We start from the raw sequence: 24,121 nt of genomic DNA, 5'->3' as shown, positions 1-24,121 counted from the left end.
TTTCTCCTTTTTAGGAGAAACATCAGAAACAAAGTTGATTCTTGAATAAAACATTACACAGAACTCCATTAACTCCTGAGCTATGAAAGAGCAACATCTGAGCAATAAAACGTTCCTCTGGGAAGTGGGAGGCTATTCCAGGAGTACAGAGCAAAGCGATCCTGAAAACATAGCAGAGAGTGAGAGAGGTGTAGGAAGTGGTAGGTATGCAGTTAAGGGGTGGGTACGTGCCGTCTTTCCAGCCACAGCACAGTGTCTGGGCATGTCGCCGCTCGCAGTGGCTAATTTGAACCAGCCGCTGAACTTGGCATCCAGCGCAGCTTCTGTGGTCGCTGTTCTGCTACTCCTTCCACTACTGTTGCAAAGTGAGAAACGAGATAAAGAAAAAGAGAATTAGAGAAGTGAAGAAGGAAAATCAAAGGACAAACTCATTCACTGCTGCAGCGTACCTTTAAAACGCTACCTGCTTTTTACTAACTTTCTTGAAATGTCATATATTCGATTTTGACAACTTTTTTGGGACAGATCAGTTCAGTTTTGTAGAGCTAAGTAAACCTACTCAAACACACACACACACACACACATACACAGAGGGTGAGATATGAGAAAGGGTGCAGCTTCCCGTCTCATCTCTGCTTGGGTTTTTCTGCCCATTAGGCAAATCCCTTTGTCTCTTCTCAGGATGCAGAGCAGTGATCTCATTGGCAATTATTTAACTAGTGACATCATTAGGCCGGTTTCAAAGGTGTCAACGCATTTGACTGTATCCATCAGGATGACATAAGGATGAATCCAGTTTAGTTTGCTGTCCTTAAGGCACTGGCGTGACCCCATAGCATCATGATATCAGTGGATATATAACCTGGCATAAAGTGTGTGGCCAGTGGTTTGTTAAGCATTTTGGCTTAGATTGTGGTTTAGTCCAGTTTCTGTAATTTACCCGTCTTTGGTATCAGTATTACACAGTATGCATGTGTGTGTCAGGTTTTACCTATGCGGGGATTAAATGGTTCCATAAGGTCAGGAAATTCTAAAATCACCTATATTGTCAGGAAATTGTTTCCTGTCAGGAAAATGGCTTAATAAGCATATATTTTGCATAATGAAAATGCAAAATGGTTTGTGTTGAGAGTTGAGGTAGGTCTAAAAATAAATGATCTCAGTATTAAAACAATAGAAGTGAATGGAAAGTCCCCACCATGATACACTGTGAAAAGCAGATGTATGTATGTGTGTGAGCGAGTATGAGTGGAAATCACCAGGCCTCGCCACTAAGTGCCGAGAATCATTGGGATAATTACAAAGCAATACACATTCAGACACTCTCTGGCTCACTCACAGTGGGAATTCGTCAGCTCTGGGAGAAATTGATAGCTATTTAGCCACTGGATAGTCATCTGTTTTAATGCATTAATTTTGTATTAAGAGCACTGACAAATTTAATAGTAGAAATAGGGGTTGGATCAAAAGGGGGTCTTGTATGTGTGTGTGGCTGTACACTCACCACATGCACATTTGTGTATGGCTTTAGGCCAGAAAAAAATACTCTACACAACGTGCATACGTGAATGCTTGGCCAGTGTAAGTCTGTGGTCCAGTTGCACATACATAACGCGTAACAAACCATAGTACTTTAACGAACAATAGAGTTACCTTCAAAAGTCTATATACTGTAGGTTGTTGTAATTCAGGTAGGTAGTGACAGTTATGTGGCATGGTGATAGTTTGAGATCAGATAAATTGCATGCATTCAAATTCAAATTGAAAACGAACTGACTATTCTGAACTGACTGATGAAAATTTCGCTTTTTTCATTAGTGATAACATTTTTCTTAAGTGTATCATGACTATTAAACCATTTTATTTTTAAAAAAGCATTGAAAAATTTTAGTTTTTTTTTACTAAAATTAGACGTCATTTTCGCTTGATAGTAGGTCTGACTAAAATTAATAAATGTGACATGATGAAATATTGACTAAATTTCTTTTTTTTTTCATCATAAAACAAATCTGTGGGTAAAAACTAACACTTGCTGTAGAACACAGTTTGCTCTAATACCTTGTATAGCAGCTCTTGCAGTAACATTGAAAATCCAACACGGACCTGCGTATGAATAGCTTGCATTTGTGTGCATGTACTTGTGTAGAGTATGTTGTGGAACTTATAGTCACTTTACCACGATTCCGCTGTGGACCTGGGCATTTGTGGAGGTATGCTGAGTGCCTGCCCTGTACTCGGCTCTCTGGCAGTTAAAGTGGTGATGGGTGTGAAAGGTGTGTGTTTTTTCAGCCCACATAAGTGGATGCTTCTGTAGATCCATGCACAGGAGCAGGTAGGTGTTGAAAGTGATAGCTCTGCGTGATGGGAGCGAAGCAGGCAGAGACGCAGTGTTGAGTTGCGAAGGGGTGGATAAGGTGGGTCGCCCTTGCTTTTCCTCACCTACACGAGTACAGGGGACTGATTCATCCTCCACTTGGTTCGTTATGTGCATATGTGTGTGAGAGAGTAATCAAAACTCCTGTCCGGTAAAGATGGGCCGCACTTGCTGCACACACGTGCACACTCTCTCTCACTCTCTCTCACACACACACACACACACACACAAACTCACATTTACTCCCTCCAGCCCACTCAGGTTTCGCTCCACTGCACTTCCCCACAGCTCATGTGCTCTCCTGTAAGTCTGCCATTAACTTCCAGCCAATTAAATGAATTTTGAGTAGTAATGTAAGCCATGCTGACTCTGGGGCCTTCTCTGGCTCCAGGGGCCTGCATGCGGCTGTTCTGGGGCCCCTGCGGAGGGGAGACTTCTCAACAGCACCCTGACCAGCCCCTCCCTGCTCGGTGAACATGACTTTTTCATTAAGCCGCTGAATTCCTGCACTTCAGTTGGAGGTGATTTATCAGCATGAAGCTTCATCTCAGGATCATAGGAAACAGACACGCCGCACACAAGCACTCTCTCATGCATTATTGTGTTTCACATTCAGACCCAGGGATGTGTGTGTGTTGGGTGGGAGATTAGGTGTAGAGAGCATTCAGGGGTCCCTTGTGTGGATGTTTCAGATGGAATCACGTGGAAATATCTGTGTGTGTGTTTGTAAGAAAGAGACGTAGGTCCTTGGACGGGTCTGTTTGGCCCTCTGGTGTCAGACCTGGAGAGCAATATATGTATCTCTGCTACATGGAAATTATGAATATAACTGAATATTATTTCTTATGGTGTGTAGGAGAGCCTTGAACCTTCTAAAATCCCTTACAAAAAGTATCATTGCAGTGCCATGTTAGTAAAACCATGTTATTCTTTGAAGCACCTTGGTGCTTTAGAGTAAATATGTGACCATGGACCACAAAACCAGTTATAAGTGTCAATTTTTCGAAATTGAGATTTATAAATCATCTGAAAACTGAATAAATAAGCTTTCCATTGATGCATTATTTGTTATTATAGGACAATATTTGGCTGAAATACAACTATTTGAAAATCTGGAATCTGACAGTGCAAAAAAAAAAAAATATATTGAAAATTGCCATTTTACCATTTTAATTTAGGTAGGTCATTTTCACCTGTGAGGCCCAAAATGGGGGGTGCTGGCTAACAGGTTAAAATGAAGTTCTTAGCAATACATATTACTAATCAGAAATTAAGTTTGAATATATTTATGGTAGGAAATTTACAAAATATCTTCATGGAACATCATCTTTACTTAATATCCTAATGATTTTTTTTTCATAAAAAAAAGGATCATTTTGACCCATACAATATATTTTTGGCTATTGCTACAAATATACCCCAGCGACTTAAGACTGGTTTTGTGGTCCAGGGTCACATATAGTAATTGTACACAAATTGTGACAGTGTAGCATATGGCTAACATATTTAGCATCAATTATGTGGTAGACTGTCTTTAGTTTGGGTAAAGAAGTGATATAATGCTGTTCTCTGGGCTGAGCCAGCTAAGGTTCACCCACATAAATCCTGCCCTTTTTATGGGCGCTGTAAAACTCCCCGCATTTTTTTTTTTAAAGATCTTTGAAGTTTAGTTCAGGTGTCGTCTTTTTCGCTGCACTTATTTCCACAAAGATGGCTGAAGTATAGATGTACATTTAAGTTCATATATTCTGCTCCTCTCTTGTGAAGAAAGAAGAAACTGTGCCATCTCAAAGCACGCAACGGATTGATTTGGTGTTTTATGCAAGCAAATCTGTGACAGATCAGTGTACCTGAGCTCTGATATGCTGCATATGTGTTAGGGAGGGTGAGGTAGAGAAGCGCAGCTCAAGCAAAGCCCAAAACATCCAGCAGCACCTACTCAATGACATCATACCCCCACTTCAAACAGGAAAGGGAGAGAAGGAGAGCAAGAGAGAGTGTGAGGAGAAAGACAGAGCCTTTTACGATCACCTAATAACTCCATTACATGGAGCTGAGGGGCACACACAAAAAGCAAAACCCATTCCTGGAAGTCAGTGGCCCTAATGCACATCTTAGGTATACCAGGGTGACATATGATACCAGCACCACAATTGCCTTGAAAAAAAATCCCTTATAGCAATGTTACCCGAAAATTAAATATTACCAGAGAAGGAGAACATTTCAGGGAACATAATATTTTTTTCCTCTCTCACTGTTGTCAACACCTGATGTGGCCTTAATTGGGTTAAAAATCTAATGTTACTCTGGCTTTGTGCATCCGAAGCCGATGGAAACGCATCTCATCTCTGTGCTGCAGGGCAAAGCCAACTCAGCCGCGTCTTAATGAATCAATTTGTTTTTCCCGACCTTTGTCAGGGTTTGGGGGTGGTCTGTGCAGGAGATTAAGAGCTTCTCCAGAAGAGAGAAAATACATGTTTTTCCAGGTAAAAAAGCAGAGAGATATTTTTACAGATTTGCATCATCTCCTTCATGGTGCAATTTAGTTGCTTTTCATGACTCACGTAACAAAAGTAAGGTAAACAATGAGTACAAGGTAAAAAGACCTAGGAAAGATGCTGCTATTATCACATTATAATAGTTGGTCTTTTTATATATGGTGAGAGGACAGGAAATGATGAGCAGAAGTGATTGGAAATGTTACGAGCCGTGTTTTTAACTCACATTGCCCCTTAAAGCATCACAGCTCAAATGCTAGCTGCTGACCATCTTATGTGTTTTGAGTATTAAAGTTACCTTCATGCACCTCTGTCATATAATTTCAAAGATGCAACGTGCCGTTCTTGAACACAGAAAGGTTATTTGTTTCCCGTGTTTTACTTTGAGTGTGGACAGTAGGTGTGCGTATTGTCTCGCTATAAATCTGTCACTACATACACAAACATAATTCACCAAAGAGATGATGGCCATGAAGAATGAATAAGGGAAAAATTGCCATTGATTAACACCGGCAGTATTCATAAAAGTTGCATTCGTGAAGCTTATAAAACAATCATGACTTGAAAGAAGACATGAATCAAGGTTAGCCAAGATATATAAGTGCTTTCAGCATACATACATGCACAGGTGATAACTAGGGACTAGCAGTCAGATCTATAGACCTGCAATGCCCGTATTGTGTTGGTCTTGTCTCATTGATTAGGTGTGGTGTGCTCAATGAACAGAGACTCAGCTCGGGATTGTTGTGTTACCGTTGGGTGTGCGGTGTGGTTGGCTTGTTTTGAGTTTGTGGATCGTAGCACATATCTCTGGTCCCCCCAAGGATCTCTATACCCTCTTCTGGATATGGTCAGAGCTCCCCACCACCGCCCCATCTCTCTCACTTTGCCTCGCTCTCAAAGAAGCAGTATTTGACTCACTGGTGATCAATATTTAACATCCCATGCGTGAAACAGGCAGATGTTTGGAGATTCCTTTTCAGAGACGAAAGACTTCTCTTGAGTGAAAGGGATCAATGCACTTTCCTCCATGTGTCCCTGCTCAAGCGTTTCCTGTAGATGCTGACATGCTCCTCTCGTCTACCTCACCAGCCCAGGGGACGCCAGTGTCCCTCTTCTGTCTTGTTAGCTCACAGAGACACACATTTGCGCTAAGGTCCAGAGACCAGCATACTGTTGATGAATGACGTTGACTTTGTGTTAGACAACAGAGTCCTGATTGGTAATTGATTTATTCATTTGTAAATGACATTAGGTATACCATTCATTGAAAACCCCATGCTAACTCTCGTGTTCATTCTCTCACTATAGCATTTGCAGCAGCACGAGAACGCTGTGGAGGGTGAGTCGTGCTACTACCACTGTGTCCTGTGTAACTACTCCACCAAGGCCAAGTTGAACCTCATCCAACACGTCCGTTCCATGAAGCACCAGCGCAGCGAAAGCCTGCGAAAGCTGCAGCGCCTGCAGAAGGGCTTGCCTGAGGAAGAGGAGGAGTTGAGTGCCATCTTCACCATTCGCAAATGTCCTTCTGCCGACACAGGTAAGAAGTAAAAGAATACGAGTTTATATGCTCATCTGATCTTCATAGCGTTCCCCTCTTTTGAAACTGAGAGTGGAAAATTCCCACTCCATTCATAATTCAGACTTGATAATTGATAGACATTGCATTGTAAATAGACTACAATGTTCATTGTAGTGCGGTTTCAGATCCGGTTACCATTAGAGCAGATTCTTAATATTCACCTGGTTCTTCAGACCTGGTTGTGCGGCATCAGGCGCACAGGAGTTAGTGGGATGTTTCTAAGGGAAAGAGCACAGCACATCTTTAGTCCCTCGGCCATGCCTATGACATCGCTGCTGTGGCTTCGTGCTCCGCTGATGACTGATAAGGTGAGAGGATATCCTAAGGACAATGGCAATCTGGCACAGCACGTTCATTAATACGAGTACAGTCCCTGTGCTTTTCTGCCATTAAACAAACAATTGATGCCATTAAGCTCCGAACGGCGAGGGGATGGGGCACCAAAAACAAAAGGTGGGGGCCGAGGCCTTAGTCAGGCCATACGTTAGTTCGCCATTAAGACGACAAAGCCGCAGTCAATTAACACACTGTTTCAGCATGGATTTGGTTTTCTAATCATTTTGACTCTTGTGCCCTGACAAAAGACTTCCATTGTGCGTTGCTCCCCTCCCTCCCGTTACCCAGGCGGCCCGACCGGCTCTTAGTGTTGTGTCGTTGGGGGGAGAGAGAGAGAGAGAGAGAAAGATGGCGGGGGGAGTTAGCCTCTAAATACGCTTTGTTCCGAGGAGGCAGGGATAATGAAGCCAGCGGCCGGGAAATTGCGCAAAAGGCAGTCAAAGATCTGAGGAGAATCATTAGAGAACATATTTAGCCGAGCAATTAAGGACAATTAAGCTTTCTGCTCGCTGCACTCCAAATATGTTAATGACTATAGTACAGTGGACAAGTGAACATGCAAAGGCAATAGGAAGACCCACTTAGGTTAAAAGGGTGGGGGTGCGGGAGATTTAGAGTGTGTTTCTGGGTAGGTGGAGGTAAAGAGTTCACAAACAAGTCTGGTTTTCTCTCTCTCCCTCGTGCTCTCTCTCTTTTTTGGTTGATGTAGCATTTATTTATATATTTTCTTGGCTAACCTTTGATGTGCGTTAATGGATTCCCTTGTTTGTGAGGCTGGTTGGAGGTTAGGTAATGACTCCTGCAGTAGGGATGTGTGGGCAGAGCAGCATGCAGTCACTACACACGCATACACACACGCACATTTGCAACGCTCTGCCATCTTTTTTCTAGTTGCAGCAATCCAGTCGTACCCCCTTGACGTCAAATGAGCCAACAACTCACAAACAACACATTATGTCTGCCGTGCGGTGCAACTTTTCCAAACTCTTCCAGGATTAGTCAGATGAGATGTTCTTTGTAGTGAGAAATGGCTGCGTTCTTTGATGATGGCTGATTGCGTGGCTATGCAAGCTTTTTGATGTATTTAATTACTAGCTTTTTCTAGACTAGATATTATTGAATTTCTGTACCTTCAGGAGAGAATATGTTGGTGATTAAGGCTGAGGTCTAGCCCAGTGCTGACTGGGAAATGCTGATGAAGGACAAGGTGAGTGTAAATCGACCAGCAGCTCAAAAGGGAAACAGCCTGACTCTTATTATCAGCTATTGTTTCCTACGCAGACGGAATGAGCGAGAGAGAGAGGGGTCCCAGCATCCCTGTCCTTTGATAGCTGATACATGTTAAGTGACGTCAGGATCGGGCCTAAGAGCGCTCTGTTAGGGAGGCTGGGTTTTCAGAGAGGAATCGCTGTCCTAATAGCTTTTGACGCTCTGTTTACCAAACGGAGCAGGCTGCAGTTGGAGCGTTGAACAGCTGATTGATTGCCCTACGGATGCAAGATCAAACTCAAGCTCCTGTCGGCCAAGCCGTGGCGCACTGCTCTCCTTGAAAACAAGTCCCATCCCTTTAAATAGCGGGGCCAAAGTTGACTGACTCTTTTCAACTCTTGTATGTATAAATAAGTATATATATTTAAAGGTCAGTTAAATGAAATGAGGTGTGTAATAAAGAATGTCGGCATTATTTGCCTTCTCCAACTCCCTGCTTCGGCATCTTGTTCGAATTAGGCTGATAATGAACATACTTCTTCAACAGCGAGAACGAAACATTGCTAATTCCTCGCCCGCTGTCCACAGCGCTTATGAACCCGCCCTCCCCCAGACTACCTTTACACTTCTTAATGTCCTGCCTCCCCTTATCCAACTGAAGCCATTCCCTGATGGTGTAATATTTAATTTCCTCCCCGCTAGCTCTTCTGAGGCACTGGGCTCTTTCTTGTGGTTGAGGCACAGTTGCTAAAGTGGTAGAAGGCTCCCCTGCTTCTTAAAACAAAGCTGGCCCTGGATTTCTGGGTCAGCTAAGCAGCAATTCCCTTGGCTGCTGCTCTGCGGTGTGCAGCTCTGTTGGTGTTAGGTGCTGGGCTTCTTCCCCAAGCAGAGCTCGACTTTCCTACTCCCCAATTTTCTCACCCCAGAGTTTCCGACGACCCTGGGCAACAACAATGTGGACTGAGAAGTTTTACGTAACCCCTAACTCCTAAGTATTAAACTTCAGCATGGAAGTTATCCTGTGCTATGGGCATGAATTGTTAAACATCTAGGGCTAGATTTACTAAACAGGGCAAATTAGCGTTGCGTTGCGTGATTCATTTTAATACTCTCCTCCCATAAATGTTTTGTGACATAAAGGGAAACTCCTACAAATGCATATTCAATAAGGTCAGGCGCAAACATAACTGTCTACGCCTTTTCAAAGCTAATTTTTCACTGTGTGTCTTTAGTAAATCCTGACCGTTCTATTTTAATGCCAAAAGACAGTTTGCTCTGGCACAAGTAAATCTGGCCCTTAGTTTTCAATTGGTCTAGAGTTCAATGAGTTCAGAATGTAGTATGCAGATAGTTCACATGAACTAGGAGGTGGGACTGCAACCTAAACCTCAAAACTCTTTGCCGAACAATTAGTGTGGAAGTTTACGAATTAAGAGCCCCCAGTAATGTACATTAACCAACAGATACAGCACTTTAATAGTTCACAAATTAAGGCTGCACAGCCACCTCTGAGGGAGGTTTTTCTCGTCTCTCTCTGTAGAACTGTCACATTCCATTTTCTGGTCATTTGTTAACAATATCAATGAGGATCATTTTTAAAAAAAGATCCATACCACTAATTCAGAGAAAGTGTGCCATAGCAGATGCTGTTGATGAAAACAATTGATTGAGGAAATATTGATTAGCGTTGTTTTCAGTTCTGATCCATATGGTGTTATGATATTTTCTCGCAGAACGAACCAAGTTCAGGCTTGATTTAAGTAACCAATCACCCGTGAATACATGCCAGCTAAGCATTATTAGACCCATAACGAACACAATACAAGATAGCCAGATATGACATTAATACATACACACAAGTCTGTATGGTGGTGGACTCTGGGCGGGAGTGCATGTGGTGTAGTCTGGGCTTCTGTGTCATATTTTTTTTGCCCTCTGATTCGCCCACTGAGTGCCAAGGCGGCAGAGTTTCCCATCCAATTAGAGCAGTGCGTGGATAAAAGGCAGGCATTGTTTTAATTCCTGCCCCCGCATTGAAAATGTGCTGCTCAAGCATGCCATTCTCTCACTGGATGTCCATTTGTCGTTCTTAACCCTTTCGCTAGCCACAACACAAAGGAGCTCTCTGCAAGAAGGGTCTCCCAAAATTATAAAGCTCAGGCGCCCAAGACAACACACACTAACACATGCTTATACGGACACAGTCAGCTTCCCGGGTGTGTGTGTGTGCGTGTCTGAGCTTGATGTGTGGGAAGAGACACTACAGCAGCAGATGACAGGTTTTATGAGTGATGTTCACCAGGGCATATAGCTGGATGACACATTGGGGTCTCTCATTTCAGAAGACTTAATGGACTGAAGTTTTTTTGAACATTGCAGACTGACAGATACAGGGGAGAGGGAGAGTAAGAAAAGAGGTAAGTTGAATTGAAAGATGGTTAGTTGGCTTTTTGATGGCGCTACAGGCCTTTGGGTGGCATTGCTTACTGTCAGCCTGGAAGATTTGTGTATTTTTGTAGGAGAGAAAGCTGTTTTGGAGTGCGTACACATTGCACTGGCGCTGTGGATTAGCTGCTGATGTAAATCTTTTTCAGTCGCAGATGGCAGTGCCGTGATCGCTGAGCTATGACGTGCTGCAGGAAATCCCTGTCTGTAGACACAGGAACAGCGGCCTGCTTGGCTTCTCATGCCAACTGCAGCCCTCCCCTCTCAGTGCACAAGTGGGAGAGGGAAGTGCGCTGGAGAGTCTAAATTAGACTTTGACCGATCCAAGGGTCAATTACATGACTTTTTGTTGTTATTGTTGCTTTATCTAAAAAATGAAATTCATACTTACAATGACTTGAACACACCTCTTCTCTGATGAGCGTGTTTTTAATTTTTTAATTAAAGTTAATTTACATATTTAGAGTTTTTTTTGAAGGCATAAAGTCAAAATGTCAAGGTGATGGAACTGTCCTGAAATCAGAATGAAGAAAAAAAGCCTTACTGCTTATGAAATAACTTAAAAAAATATTGATTTAAAAAAATAATAATAATTAATATTTCAAAAAGAAAATATATAATTGAATGTATATCATTTTGTATAATATATAAAATTTATATAATATATTTTTTTTCCGTTTTAAATAAAACACTTGTATGTCACTGGCCCCTAAACTAGATTTGTATTTTTGCTGCCTAGACCAGGACATGGGGAAGAGTATAATTTTAAGAGTATAATTTTTCCTATTTCTCCCTATCTCAGCAAGAATTGCATCTCTCTCCTCCAACTACAATCTGCCAGCAGCCTCGTGAATAGTATATGTTGCTATGCAAAAATACATTGCATGCACAGATTTATGCATTATTAAAGGAAACGCTGGATGTTTGCTGGGCTCTTTGCTTTACTTACTAAAGCCCTTGGACGATGGACAGGAAATATCAATCGAGAGGAGAGTCGATGTTAAAAAGGCCTTACCTTTATTTTTACTGGACTGGAATGGCACCCTTTGCTTAGAGAGATGTGGATATGTGTGTGTGTGCGCATTTGTATGTGTCTGTTTCTTATTGACTGGGGCCACATGTCTGCATGAAGCACATAAAGCATGTGCATTCCGCAGGGCAAGAGGCGCTATGAAGGCTGGCTAGGGCTATCCAGGGCAAGGCTCGTGTCTGGACCCAGGGCCCCGTATAGCCCTGCAGACAGCAGCCGGGCCTGGAATGTCCTATTCTTTTTACATGCTTGTTAAAATGCAAAGTAAACCTTCCCAGAAACAGGATATTATAGCCGCTAACCACGACCCCTACGCCCCAACCATGCCATGGTACATCTGAGCAAAGACAGGGCAACTCATGCAACAAACATCATTAGGCTTCTTTTAATAAAGTCTGGTATTGCTGGGATGCTGCTAGAGATGAGGGGAAGTGATCCGATTGGCAAGGGCCCCACCAAGGGCCCGGAGGGCCTCGGGTCGGCTCCTCTCGGACGTCTGTCCCCTAATCCTAGGGGACAGCCTAGCAGAGGAAATTGTTTTTAGTCCTCTGAGCGTGCCACGAATTTCATAAATGCATTAACTTTCATTTTGAAAAATATTAAAATGAAACTAGCCCTTTTATTAAAGAGCCTAAGTGATGGCTTTATGGATTTTCCACTCAGCGCAACATTGGGCAGGGCTCATATGTCTTCGCCAAGCTCACACAAGGAAGTCTTTTCTTTGCCGGTTGGTTTATAGACAGCCGCTGTATAAATTCCTTCCCTTGCTCATCCTGCTACTGCAAATTGACCAAGAAGCAGTATTGCTATTCTGGGATTGTCTGTGAATCAAAGCGGATTGCGTGGCGATTTCTTCTGTCATTTTACTGGCTGGGCCCGGATAGCTCTGACCACTGGTTGCCCTAAGAGGGAGGTGAGAGGGGTTTGGGTCAAGTGGAGGGCCTCGAAGCAGTACGTATGTGAGTTTATGTATGTACGTCAAGCGTGCATGTTCAAAACATGCCTGTTTCTTTGCTCCATTTCGATCTGGAGATGATAAGAGGGTGTAAATTGTACAAGTGCAGCAGATTTGTATTGTATATAGGCTCACATGCTCACAGACACCCAATTAACACGCATGTGGGTGTTCACACACCCACAGTGGGATCCTGCATGTGGGTGAAAGAGGCCTCCTCTGTCATCAAGCCCACTTCAGGGCCCTCCATTTCAGGCCGTTGTGAGGTGCACTGCCCGGAGTGAGCGCAGAGAGCATTATAATATTAGTTTCTCTCCCCCTCTTTCATTCCCTTCACCCGTCATTACGAGACACTCTCCCTGAAAGCTGATCCAAAAGATAGACAGTCCATCAGGAGGCAGTCATCTCATTTGTACTTACCAAACGTGCTAATGAGTTCTATTCCGGGGCCTGGAGGCTGCGGTGGGGAGCGCGAGCGGGGCGCAAGGGTTTCGGGTGGCAGGCTGAAGGCTCGCGCTCGTCCTGTGTCAGTCAGGGCACTGAGACCGCAGAGGACAGGAACTGTCAGTCATGTGTCCAAGCTGACTGCGGCTAAGCAGAAATGTGCTGCTGGAGGAGAAACAGCAGATGGAGAGAGTTGAAAAGGTCTTTAGAAATGAAAGCCCAATATATAATGTTCTTTTTTAAATACAAGTTGTTGACCACTTTGAGATTATTAGTATCACCCACGGACTGTAATTTCAGCATCCAATATCGACTTTCAGAATCCTCCAAAATTAAATGATATATTATATGAGACCCTGGACCACAAAAACAGCCTTAAGTAGCACAGGTATATTTGTAGCAATAGTCAACAATACATTGCATGGGTCAAAATTATCAATTCTTCTTATTTTCTAATATAATGTTCCATGAAGATATTTTGTAAATTTCCTAATGTAAATATATCAAAATGTAATTTTTGATTAGTAATATGCATTGCTAAGGACTTCTTTCAGACAACTTTAAATGCGATTTTCTCAATATTTAGATTTTTTTTTGCACCCTCAGATTCCAGATCTCGGCCAAATATTGACCTACCCTAACAAACCATATATCAATGGGAAGCTTATATATTCAGCTTTCAGATTATGTATGAATCTCAATTTAAAAAAAATACCCTTTTGACTGGTTTTGTAGTCCAGGGTCACATATTTTATTTTATTTTGAAAAAATGTTTTATCCTATTTTATACTTTTGATACGCATGTACTGTATAAATGTCCACAAACATACAAATTGTAATTCAAATCTGATAAATGTAGAGAACTAAATGTGGAGCTCTTCTCCAAGTATTCTGTAGTGATCTTTTGTATGTCAGATGTTAAGAAATGACTGGCTGTACATTCATATAGATTTTCCTTTTATTTATGGATGTCAGTTACACTTGAGACTGAAGCCAATGGGTTTCTATTTGCTCTCAGATTTGGCATTTGATGCCACGCTGCTACTTCAGTGAGACGGGTGAGTTTCATCAGTTTGGTGTGACCACAGGCTATAAAAAACACAGAGGGATTGAGAGATGGAGTTTTCCCATTGTCGATCAGAGACGGTGAAAATTTTAGATTTTTGTATTTTTTTAATAAGCTGATTTGTCCCCTCTAGAGAGGAAGCGAAAGATCAAAAGCTATGATCTTTGGCTGTGGATGAGCTGCCTGTGTCTTTACATACACAGCTCTGACAGCAGAATGCCCTCTCTCTCTCTCCGGCTGTGGCTTCTCAGGGCAACTGGCACATGAAACAATCCCTCGCTGATGGGAAGATGTACGTTTCATCGCAGACATGCTGTCTGTTGTTTTGCAGCTAGAGCGCCGAAGATCGGGCTCTCACACACACATAGATACTGAGGAGAGCCATCTTGTCCCTCTGACCTGTCAATTAGAAGCAGCCAAGCAGATGGCACTGATGAGAGAAGCAGGAATAATTCAATATTCCACCCTGCTAACCTTTACCTGTGGAGCCGCTCGGCAGCCATTGATTCAGCCCTCGCTTGATTATTCACACACAGCCCAGAGGAGAGAAGGAGCGAGCGACAGAAGTGGGGACGGGGGGATGTTAGGGAAGGCAAGACGGCTGATCAATGTGACATTAGTGTATTCTGACAGGGGTCTTTGAGGGGAGCGAAGGCAGGATTCCTACACGAAGATGCCATCATGTTCGCTCCTTGTATGTGCCCGGCAAAACTTCACAGGCAAGGAACAGCGATTCTCACGCTGTAGGCCGTCGCAGGGCTTATCGATTAGCCACACTGTAACATGTGGTTAGCGTTGTTGATGAAGACTTCTGATTAGTCCGCATACTGCTGCAGAGGCCTTCTGGGGCAATACGATGCCCCTTCAAGGCCTTGTTTGTCCGAAATGGACTCGACCAGATTCCTGACAGAGCGCGAGGTCTGTTTGACCAGATGTGAGGGCTCCTTTGCACAGCAATGGTCGGAGACAAGCTGCTATTTGTTTTTGACAAACTGGGACATTCCTGGAGTTTGACTGGGCCAGATTTATGACGTCTCAAGCTTTCACACTATCTCTTTGTCTGCTTGGACTCTGCCTCTGTCATTTCTGTTTTATTAGCTGCTAGCAGACACATTCTCACTGCAGCCTGTTCAGATGGGTCTGAGCCCACTGATTGATGATCTTTAGACAATGACGTTCAGTGCGAAGCGAATGTTGTGTATTTATTCTAGCACTTTGTGTTTTGTCGGACTGCGACTGGATAAAGTACGAAGTCATGCCATGGCACATCAAAGGCTGAGCTCTCGAGAAAAGTATCAAAGCCATTTTTGCAAGTCTTGGTGTCAATTTATGGCCATTTGGCAGCGATCACGCCTTTATTTTAGCCATATTTTAGCAGCCCTACGTAAAGACAGCAGAACAATAGCACTACTGAGCCCGAATTTCCCTCTTTCTTTGTTTTACACATTGCCTGTTAAACGCTTACTGCATATGCAATCATTGTCTGTTGATTTCCAATCCTTGCTGCAGTTTACAAGCTTTTTTGCCCTTTTTATTGCGCTGGGATTCTTGGCATGGTCATTCGCAGAGGTCTTGGAGTGCATTTTTTTTTTTTCAGTTAGAAATGAGTTTTAAAAACAGAGAAGGGAAGGAAAGAAGGCAAGTATGTCGGAAGGTTCCAGCTCAAGCCACCCTGACCAATTGAAAGCATTAAAGATGAATAATCCACAGTTCAGAAAGCAAGCAAAGGTCAATTTTCATGCTAACTGCTCAGTCACCGTACAGGAGTGCTCTGCGTATCGAGTCAATTCAGCTGTGCCATACAGTCAAGAGGGAAAGACACGCAATTCCGGCCCCACTTTAGAGCCGTGTGGCACTGCATTAGAGCGAGTGCTGCTATTAAAAGCTGCCCTCTCTTTTCTCCCCTCATTCTCTATGGTCAATGACTCTACGCACCTGTTTTGAAGACTTCCTTAGAGTTCCTCTCATTCTGAAAGACTAACTATCAGCTCATACGGCCTTAAAACTTTGCAGCTCAAATTAAGAGTTTTTATCACTAGATATTAAGTTTTATAATGTTTATATGTTTCGTAACTCTCATACAAGCGGTTAGCATGCCAGAAACACTCTTGAGGGTCTTGTTTTCTCTCACTCTCTCCATATTTGCCCTCCTTCTTTACTGTTGCCCATATGTAGGGGGTGCAGATGGAGCCCAATGTAGGACTTAAATCAGAATAAAGGGATTTAATTTGTGTGTCTCTGGTCCCTGCGTATCTGAATATTCAAACAGGCACTAATAGTGTCTCAGAAGGGTGGTTGAGCAGACAGGGACGGAAATTAGCATGAACTTACCAGAATCACTCCGCTCTGTGTCCTTAATGAGCCAATGCTGTGGAGCAGCCATAGAGATGACAAGCCAACCCGTGCCTATTAAAGAAAACATACTGTACACACACATGCTCGCTTCGCATCTACTAGTCCCTCAATTTCAAATCCATTCCCATGGTGTCAGTCATTTAAACCAGCGCAAACCAGACACATCAACAAATGATGAATAATACAGCGAACCTCTGTTTATCGCTGAGCACAACCTAGAAACTCGAACGATTATTAGCAGAGTGTAATATATTAATAGTACATAGCATTTCTCAGGCCACAGTCAAAATGAAGTGAGAAGACATTTTTTAAAATGTGTCTTTTGCGTGTATTTGCCGAATATCACACACAGTTGTTAAGGAGGTGGAGACACTTACGGAGAGAGAGGGAGGAAGGGTTCATGGTTGGGATGGAGCCACAGCATAGGTGTCCGAAACGAGCGTGCAGATCGCTGTCAATCACGCCATGCCTGGCGCTAATCTGCTCCTGGTTTAGTTTCCGAGGTGCCTGTGTCAGTGGCAGGGAGGAATTAGGCAAAAATGGACCCTTTTTTGTAATGTAAAACAGGTGAGAAAATCTAATTGGGAAGGGAGGAAAGAGCGATGTCTCCTTTGTTTAAGGGTCTTCCGCAGTCACTTTGCAGGCCCTATTGTGCGCAAACTCACAATAGCATTAATTTGTGCTTCTGGCCTGGGCTCTTCCTTTCTCAGCTTCGCTGTGCAGTCAGCTCCTGTCCGTTCCACTCTGTGTCCATGCTTCACCTCCACGCCCCAACAGAGCCCCAAAAAAAGGGTGGCTGAGAAACAGAAGTCCACATGTCAAAATCCTATATATGCACCCTTTTTTCTTATTCAGACCCATTAAAAAAAAAAGGCAAGGCAAATTCTTTCAGGCTTTGTCTGTTCGCTGTTTCCCACCTCCAGGAAAGTTTTTTTTTCCCCAGAGAAATCCATTTCTCGGACGAAGCCCGAGTCTCTCCCCAAATGTTATCTGATTTCAGGCGTTCAGGATTTTAATGAGAAATGATTGAGTTTTGATTGCTCAAAGAGTTAAGTGCCGCTCTCACCATCAATACCAAGCGAGTTCCCGGCCACAAGAGATTTCGCTTTCCGAAGTCTAAAACCGCTCGACTCCCATCCAGAGAACGTGAGGGGGAAGGACTATGACTAGTAATAACTGATGAGCAGATAATTAAAAGCACTTCACTGCTGATTTTATTATTCTTTAAGATAAAAAAAAGTTCAACCCAAACACTTTCAAGTGGATCCGTCTGACAGAGGAAACCCTCAGAAGGCATAGGACGCCTTGTTTGTCCTAATGGCTGAGCTCCAAGTCATTTTGAGTCCTAACTGTATCTGACTGATCAGCCGAATGATAGTGTGATATTGTACTTGATCATAAACAGACTCGGCTCTGCGAGTGATTCCTCTCAAGTGCGACAGCTGCTCCAGTCGTCTTTTATCTGAAGATAGGAGCCATCTTTAAATTAGCTCTTGAACATCGATACAAAAGAAGTGCTCTTAAAGTATATGAGATCCTCTTACAGATGCTACATGTAAATTTGGTGTGACTTAGCACCCTGATTTTTACTCTGAGTTAGCAGGAATTGAACAAATGTGACACTTAAGATATGAAGCTATTGAAATAATATGAAAATCGTCTCAGTGAGTGGCAGCAAAATAAGATTCTGGGTTAGTCCTCTCGTTCTGGACAGCACTGAATGACAGATGGATGTCCAAAGAATGACATCCCCCATCTCTCTCGCAGATTTGCCCCTTGCCCTCTTCTTTTGTGCTAATTGAATAATGACTAACCTCGTCATATTTAGTGCACTATTAATGGCCCTGTGCCTTGTGCAGGTGTAATCATGCGTGATAAAAAATGGGCCAAAAATTACTCAGCTACATGTAGTCTTGTGCACATTAAAGTGTCCTTTTTTTGTCAGAAAGGTCATTCATAACTTGGTTGCGCCGTTGATGTACAGTGAGAGATATTGATTGATTAATGCATAAGTGCTCGGAATCCATTTGGCTCAGTGAAAGGGAATGGAGGGAGGACCTCTCTCTCTCCCTGTCTCTCACTCTTTATATTTTCACCTCTCCCCCCATTGTTCGAAGGGCATCATTTTTTCGCTGGCTGGGTTTAAGGGACAAAAGGCCTGTTTCTGCCAAGTAATGCATTCAAAGGAGCATTGATTCTCATCAGTGTCAGTTGAATTACTCTCAAAGCCTTGACAAGGATTGCTCTTATTTTAACCTCCTGTTTTTTTCTGCCTGAAGATAATTTCCTGCCCCAAGCTCCCCCTCTATGCCCAAAGGAAGGGGCCTTTTCCACCCGTAGGTGTCCACCTTACATGAATACATAAGGTTGCGATGGATGCGAGTACAAAACTCAGGTCCTGTGATTGACTCGTGTATGCACCCGCACACATTCAGAGCTTCTTGGATCTGTGTGTTCGTTTATGATGCAGTCGTCCCTTATAGGCTGTCGTGGGGTGTTAAACCATGCCACTGCTGTGCGTCCATTGTCTGTCCACAGATTAATTCCGCAAAGACATGGATATGCTCCCCAACAAACACTGTGAGGCCTCCCCAGTCTGACCAGGAGGGCTTTTTAGGGCAGGGTCAAGGGGTCAGTACCTTTGCGCAACATGACAAGGCAGGAAAGAGCTTCATCAGCCTGCTCCTCAGCGGGGAGCTCTGTGAACCAAGCTCCTGAAAAGCGGCCCGCCTGCCTGAGAAGCTGAGTGAGACCCCAGGCCTGTGAACCCACTCAGCCCTGCGGCTTTCATCTCCTCTGGGGAAACCTCCATTACATGCCCTCTCCCTCTGGACTGATTACTGCTTCTGATAATGCCCGTATACACACACACACACACACATAGTTGGTGATATCCTGCTGGAGTTTGAAAGTGAGTAGCAAAAACGAATGATTTGAAGGCAATAGCTGCAGAATATGTATGCAATTAAAAGGAAGAAATGCAAGTTGTGTTTGATAATGTCGTTTCAGAGTCGTTTTCATCAAATGCGATCTTTTAGGGAAAGATAGTCACATTACGGCACAACTTGTATGCGGCGCATAGAATACCGTAATCACCCTACTGTTGAAAGGTAATTCTTCGGAATATATGGAGAGTCACTGCGTGGCCATTTGTGTGTCCGGTTTAACGCAATGAGAAACAACATATTAATGACAATGGCCATTCAACAGCGGAGGCAGTGGGCAATATCTGAATTAGCCCTCTTACACTCATGGCGAAATTGCATTAAAGCCGCTCGCAGCTGTCATTCTCTGAAAAGCCCATCTTTACGAACTTTGCTTTTGGGAATGAAAAACAATCATACAATGGTATAGTAATTTATGCAGCTCAATGTTTTTCAAATGTTGTAGTAATTATGAGAAATACTCTTACTTTCTCCTGCACAGGCGTGGAGAGCGAAATCTCATTTCCAGAGGAAAAGCGAGGAAAAGGAACACCCTGAATAATCATTGTGTTTAATGCTCTAGTCATAATCCCAGGTTTTATGATGGTTTTCTAATGATTTTCTAATGATGTTAAATATTAGTAGAGAGTGCAGCTATAATTTGAACGCAGCGGTCGTTTTTGCAACGCTCTATCAGCGCACCCGATTGCAACAGCAATGAATATTGCGGCAGGGAATAAGATTTAGGGTCCATTCCTTTTGGTGTTTTATTTTGCCGTCTCCCTGTCCTCCATAAATCCTCATCAGGTCCCTTTCCCTATTCCTCCCGCCGAAGCCGCCGCCTTCACCCGCGCTTCCCAGGTGGGAACGCAATTAGGTGCCGGGGCCATTTCATTCAGTGCCACTGTCTGTCTGCTCGCTCTCTGCAGTCATTCGTACTGAAAAAAATGCCCCTCTCAAATGAGTTGCACCAGCCCTGGTGGAGCAAGCACCTCAGTGGTCCCCTGGGAAATAACAGCATAAAAAAGAAGGGAAGGGAGGAGGTGGGTGAGGTAAAGGGATTGGAGGGGGGAAATGGAATGGACTGAGAAGGGGGGGGGGGATGCTCTAAATGGCTATCAAACGAACGCCGGCAAAACCGCGGTCCCTGATGACTGGCAACGCACAGCAAAATATGTATTGGAGACAAAGCCTTTGTCTTCTTCCTGGGCCCCTACAATGAATTACACAACCCCCCCACTCCACCCCAACACACCACCACCCAGCTTTTTAATTAAATGGCTGCTGTTCCATCTCTCTATCCGTAGCTCCCCATTACAGAGGCTAGATAAGGGATTGCTATCTGTAGCATGTTAAGAAAGGCTGCTGGGCAGCCAAGCCTCATGAAATTTGTCACAAGATCTCATTTTCCTCATTGCCAGACGTGATGCTTATAATTGATGTGGAGGCAGTAGTAATTTATTGGCCGTCTGCAATTATCATCCCCTACGAGAACGGGGGTTGTGACTGCAATTTAGATGGTGTGGTGGGGTGGAATGGGGGGGCAGCGAGAAACAAGACGGGAGGGGGTGCGTTGCGTTGCGTGCATCAATGCAGGATCCTTTTGTAATTTTTTCCTTTCAAAGCCATGATCACCTGAGGATGCCAAGTTACATCCTGACGCTTTGAATGAATGAGGCATGAAGTCTGGATCTAAATTGCACCTTAGGAAGCATCCATTTGTCAGGTAAAGTGACCAAACGTGATTTCTTTTAATGTGAAATAGTGTAAAGTCAGCAAATCAGATTGGAGCTTGCCATTTTCCGAAAGCTCTTGCAACTTTTTTGTGCAAAATGCATCAGGCAGGTTTTCATCACTACCTTTTCCTTGCGGTCTGTCCTATCGCCTCATCCTGATTCCTTCCCCCGTTCCCTCATCACTCCTGGGAGCGTTTCTAATGCAGTCATTTGAATACTGAAGAGGATCAGGGACTTGCACTCTATCAGTGCAAAATGCAATCAAGCATTTATTATTATATTTTAATCAATTCTTGAATTTATTTTCCTTATTACCTTTTACTGGCAGATCTAATTGGGAAGAGCAAAGAAAAGAAACATCAACGAAGGGCAAGTCGACACTGTATACCATGAAGGAAATGTATCCATTCAGTGCGAAATAGCAAGAAATCAATCTCTTTTTTTCTTGTTTAATGTTCACTCGCACTGTTTTGATTTTCATCTGTGTCTCAAGTTCATTAATTTCCCTTTTCTGGTCATAACATTAAACAATCAATAAATAAATCCTCCAATTGCCAGTATGAGCCGAGCAGCTGCTGCTTTAAAAACAGGCAGTCATTAACACAGAAATATCATTAGTGATTTTAGACTGAAATGAGTGTTTGGGGCACGTGAACTGTCTGGCAAAGGGTTTGTGTGTTCATTAGCAGTGCCCGCTGTGCGTGGGTTGGTATGTAGTGTTTATCTTTTGCCACATCCTTATTTACACCAGTCACTCTGAACATTAAGGGCAACTCTCTGAAAATCACTTCTGTATTGATGCTCATTTTAACGACTCAATCCAGACATGCATGTGCATATTTAATGGTTTTGCACACCCCTGAGACTCACAGTTTTGCGTGAAAACGCGATACGCGTTTTTGATGCACCCGCTTTATTGTCACTTCGCCACCAGGCGATACCACAAGAGTACAGTTAGCTTCCTGCCTCTAGTCTCCGCTACACTTTGATGTGCATCTCGTATGTGGGATTTTGCAGAGAGGTTGATCAGAATCAGCGGTTAGCACAGTTTCTGCCGTAGCAAGCTGTCACACAGACGGCCTCCAATGGCAGCGGATGATGGGTCTGTCACCACCCCTCCGCACAGAGCATGCTCAGTGAATCACGGGAACCGAGGCGGTTTGTTTTGTACAACCTGTACGCCTGTTGTGTTGCGGCCAAATTAGACTTTCAAATCACCCGAAGCCAGTGGGAGACTGAGAATCTCATCTTTTTCCCCCCGTTTTTTCACATCATTTAATAATCATACCTGTTTACTCTTCAGGGAGTCCTTTCTATATTTTTCTTAAATGTGCTGTCTGAGTGTAGAGCGTCTGTAATGAAGCCAGCAGGCAGCACGCTCAGGACTCAATGAATGGGGAAAGTGCATCACACGGGACTGCTGGATTGGAGGCGGTCGGGAATTATGGGTAGGGATTGGAAGGGGGGTGGGTGGGTCTAGACTGTGAGGGGGGAACGTGGCGCCCTTCATGCTATTATCTTTATGGTATAGAAAAGCATGCTTCAGGCAATCAGCATGAAATTGTTAATTGCTCAGCCCACTTACGTGTCGCCCAGGGGACGGAATCTGGGGGAGCAGCCTGAAGGACACGGCTCGTGCGAGTGACTGGGTGCCCCTCCGAAGCGCCTGTGTGCATATGCTTTCGTAGGCAAACTAGTCTGAATCCAGCCCTTTGCATCACTCGTTCCTCTGACCTTGATCTTCCTCTCGCAGTCGCTTCTTCTGCTAATGTGCACATCTGAGCCGGCTCGGCTTCGACAGTGCCCTTGTCTAATGTCAAAATGTCTCTGGAAGCCCGGCTGCGTGTGAGTGCAACTAACCTTTGTGCTAGCCCTTATTCAAGTTTAAAATATGCTTTTCAGGAATCTTGTTTGTAGTCTCTGATATGTGTAGCCTGAGTTAAAGGGAAGGGAGCATATTGGGAAGATGCCTCTGGGACGCTGTGCTCTGGGTCGGGCTGTCATGGCTGTGCGGAGAAATGTGCCAGTTGAGTCATTTAGAAGTGAATGAGCCACTCGAGCAGATGAACTCCAGCAAAACGAGTCTCTCTTTTAATAGGACTCTAGGGGAGTTTGGATTCCCTGTCTTCTCAGGACAACCTCATTTGACGCGCAACATTTGACCAGTGTTCCACATATAATTCAAGTGGCTTTGAGAAAGAAGTGGAAGGAACTTACAAAACAATTACTAGAAATTGCAATATATAATGCAATATAATATAACATAAATTGTATATCAAGTGTGTATTTTGTGTATTTTACATATGAATATTTTAATTAGGCTATTATATCATGCTTTGTATTTGTTTTGTAAAAAATATATAGTGTGTGCATAAGTGAATATTTTTGGAGGGCTCTACAAGTATAAAATGAACTTAATGAAATTACTGTTATGGACATATATTAATGATATTTTATATAATTTCATTAGCCAATCTGCTTTGTCCTGCCATCATTATTTCTGCATTGTTTAGACACATGGCATTCATAGCTCAGGTGATTGGCTTAAACAACCTATTAACAATTTTCAAATCATCTACTTCCGAGGTGTTATGCGCCAGCCTAGCAACTGCCATTGCAACACCAGCCAGGTTTTGTCCTGAAAAAGGTCCTTTGCAGGTGATATAACGCTCTGTGTTCTCGCCATCAAAATGATTTGTTATTAGGCAAATGAAGTGCTGCACACCTGCCATTAAATCCTTCCATTTTGTCGTGATGCATGTCTGTTTATCATGGGCTGTTTTTCCTTTGTCCTCTACCCTTGTTTTTCTCCAAGAACATGGTGTTTTAGTCCAACATGCTGCTGTAATATTTAACATCTGCATTCCCTGTAGAACCCTTGGTGATAGAGAGAGGATTTTAAGTGCTAATCAATGTGTCTTAAAAAGCAACATTGATCTCAATTAGAAAAAGAAAGAGGGAAGTTTGGAAAGGAGCAGCTCTAGGACTGAATGTAGCACATGTTTAACAGCGGTGAGGATGATCTCGCTCAGATGTGCCTCTTGACATTGTAAAGGTTATAGGTAATCCTACTGAACATTCCAGCAAGTCTTGAAATAGTGGTTAGAATTTCCCATTGCTATTTCCGTTTTTAGTGCCGTCTGTCTGCCCAGATGTCGCCGTGT

At 43.4% G+C, this 24,121-nt stretch overlaps 1 protein-coding gene across 1 annotated transcript in view; it reads left to right on the top strand.

Moving 5' to 3' along the window:
* LOC306887952 (zinc finger homeobox protein 3-like) overlaps positions 1-24,121 on the top strand; it is a 145,290-nt gene that overhangs the window by 75,291 nt on the left and 45,878 nt on the right. Inside the window, exon 4 of the mRNA XM_079446012.1 lies at positions 6,184-6,415. Coding sequence (XP_079302138.1) covers positions 6,184-6,415 — 232 coding nt within the window. The remainder of the gene's footprint in view (positions 1-6,183; positions 6,416-24,121) is intronic.

This window comes from Barbus barbus, assembly GCF_936440315.1.
Source record: "Barbus barbus genome assembly, chromosome: 2".
Classification (NCBI taxonomy): Eukaryota; Metazoa; Chordata; class Actinopteri; order Cypriniformes; family Cyprinidae; genus Barbus; species Barbus barbus.
This window is presented reverse-complemented; position numbering and strand designations above follow the sequence as displayed.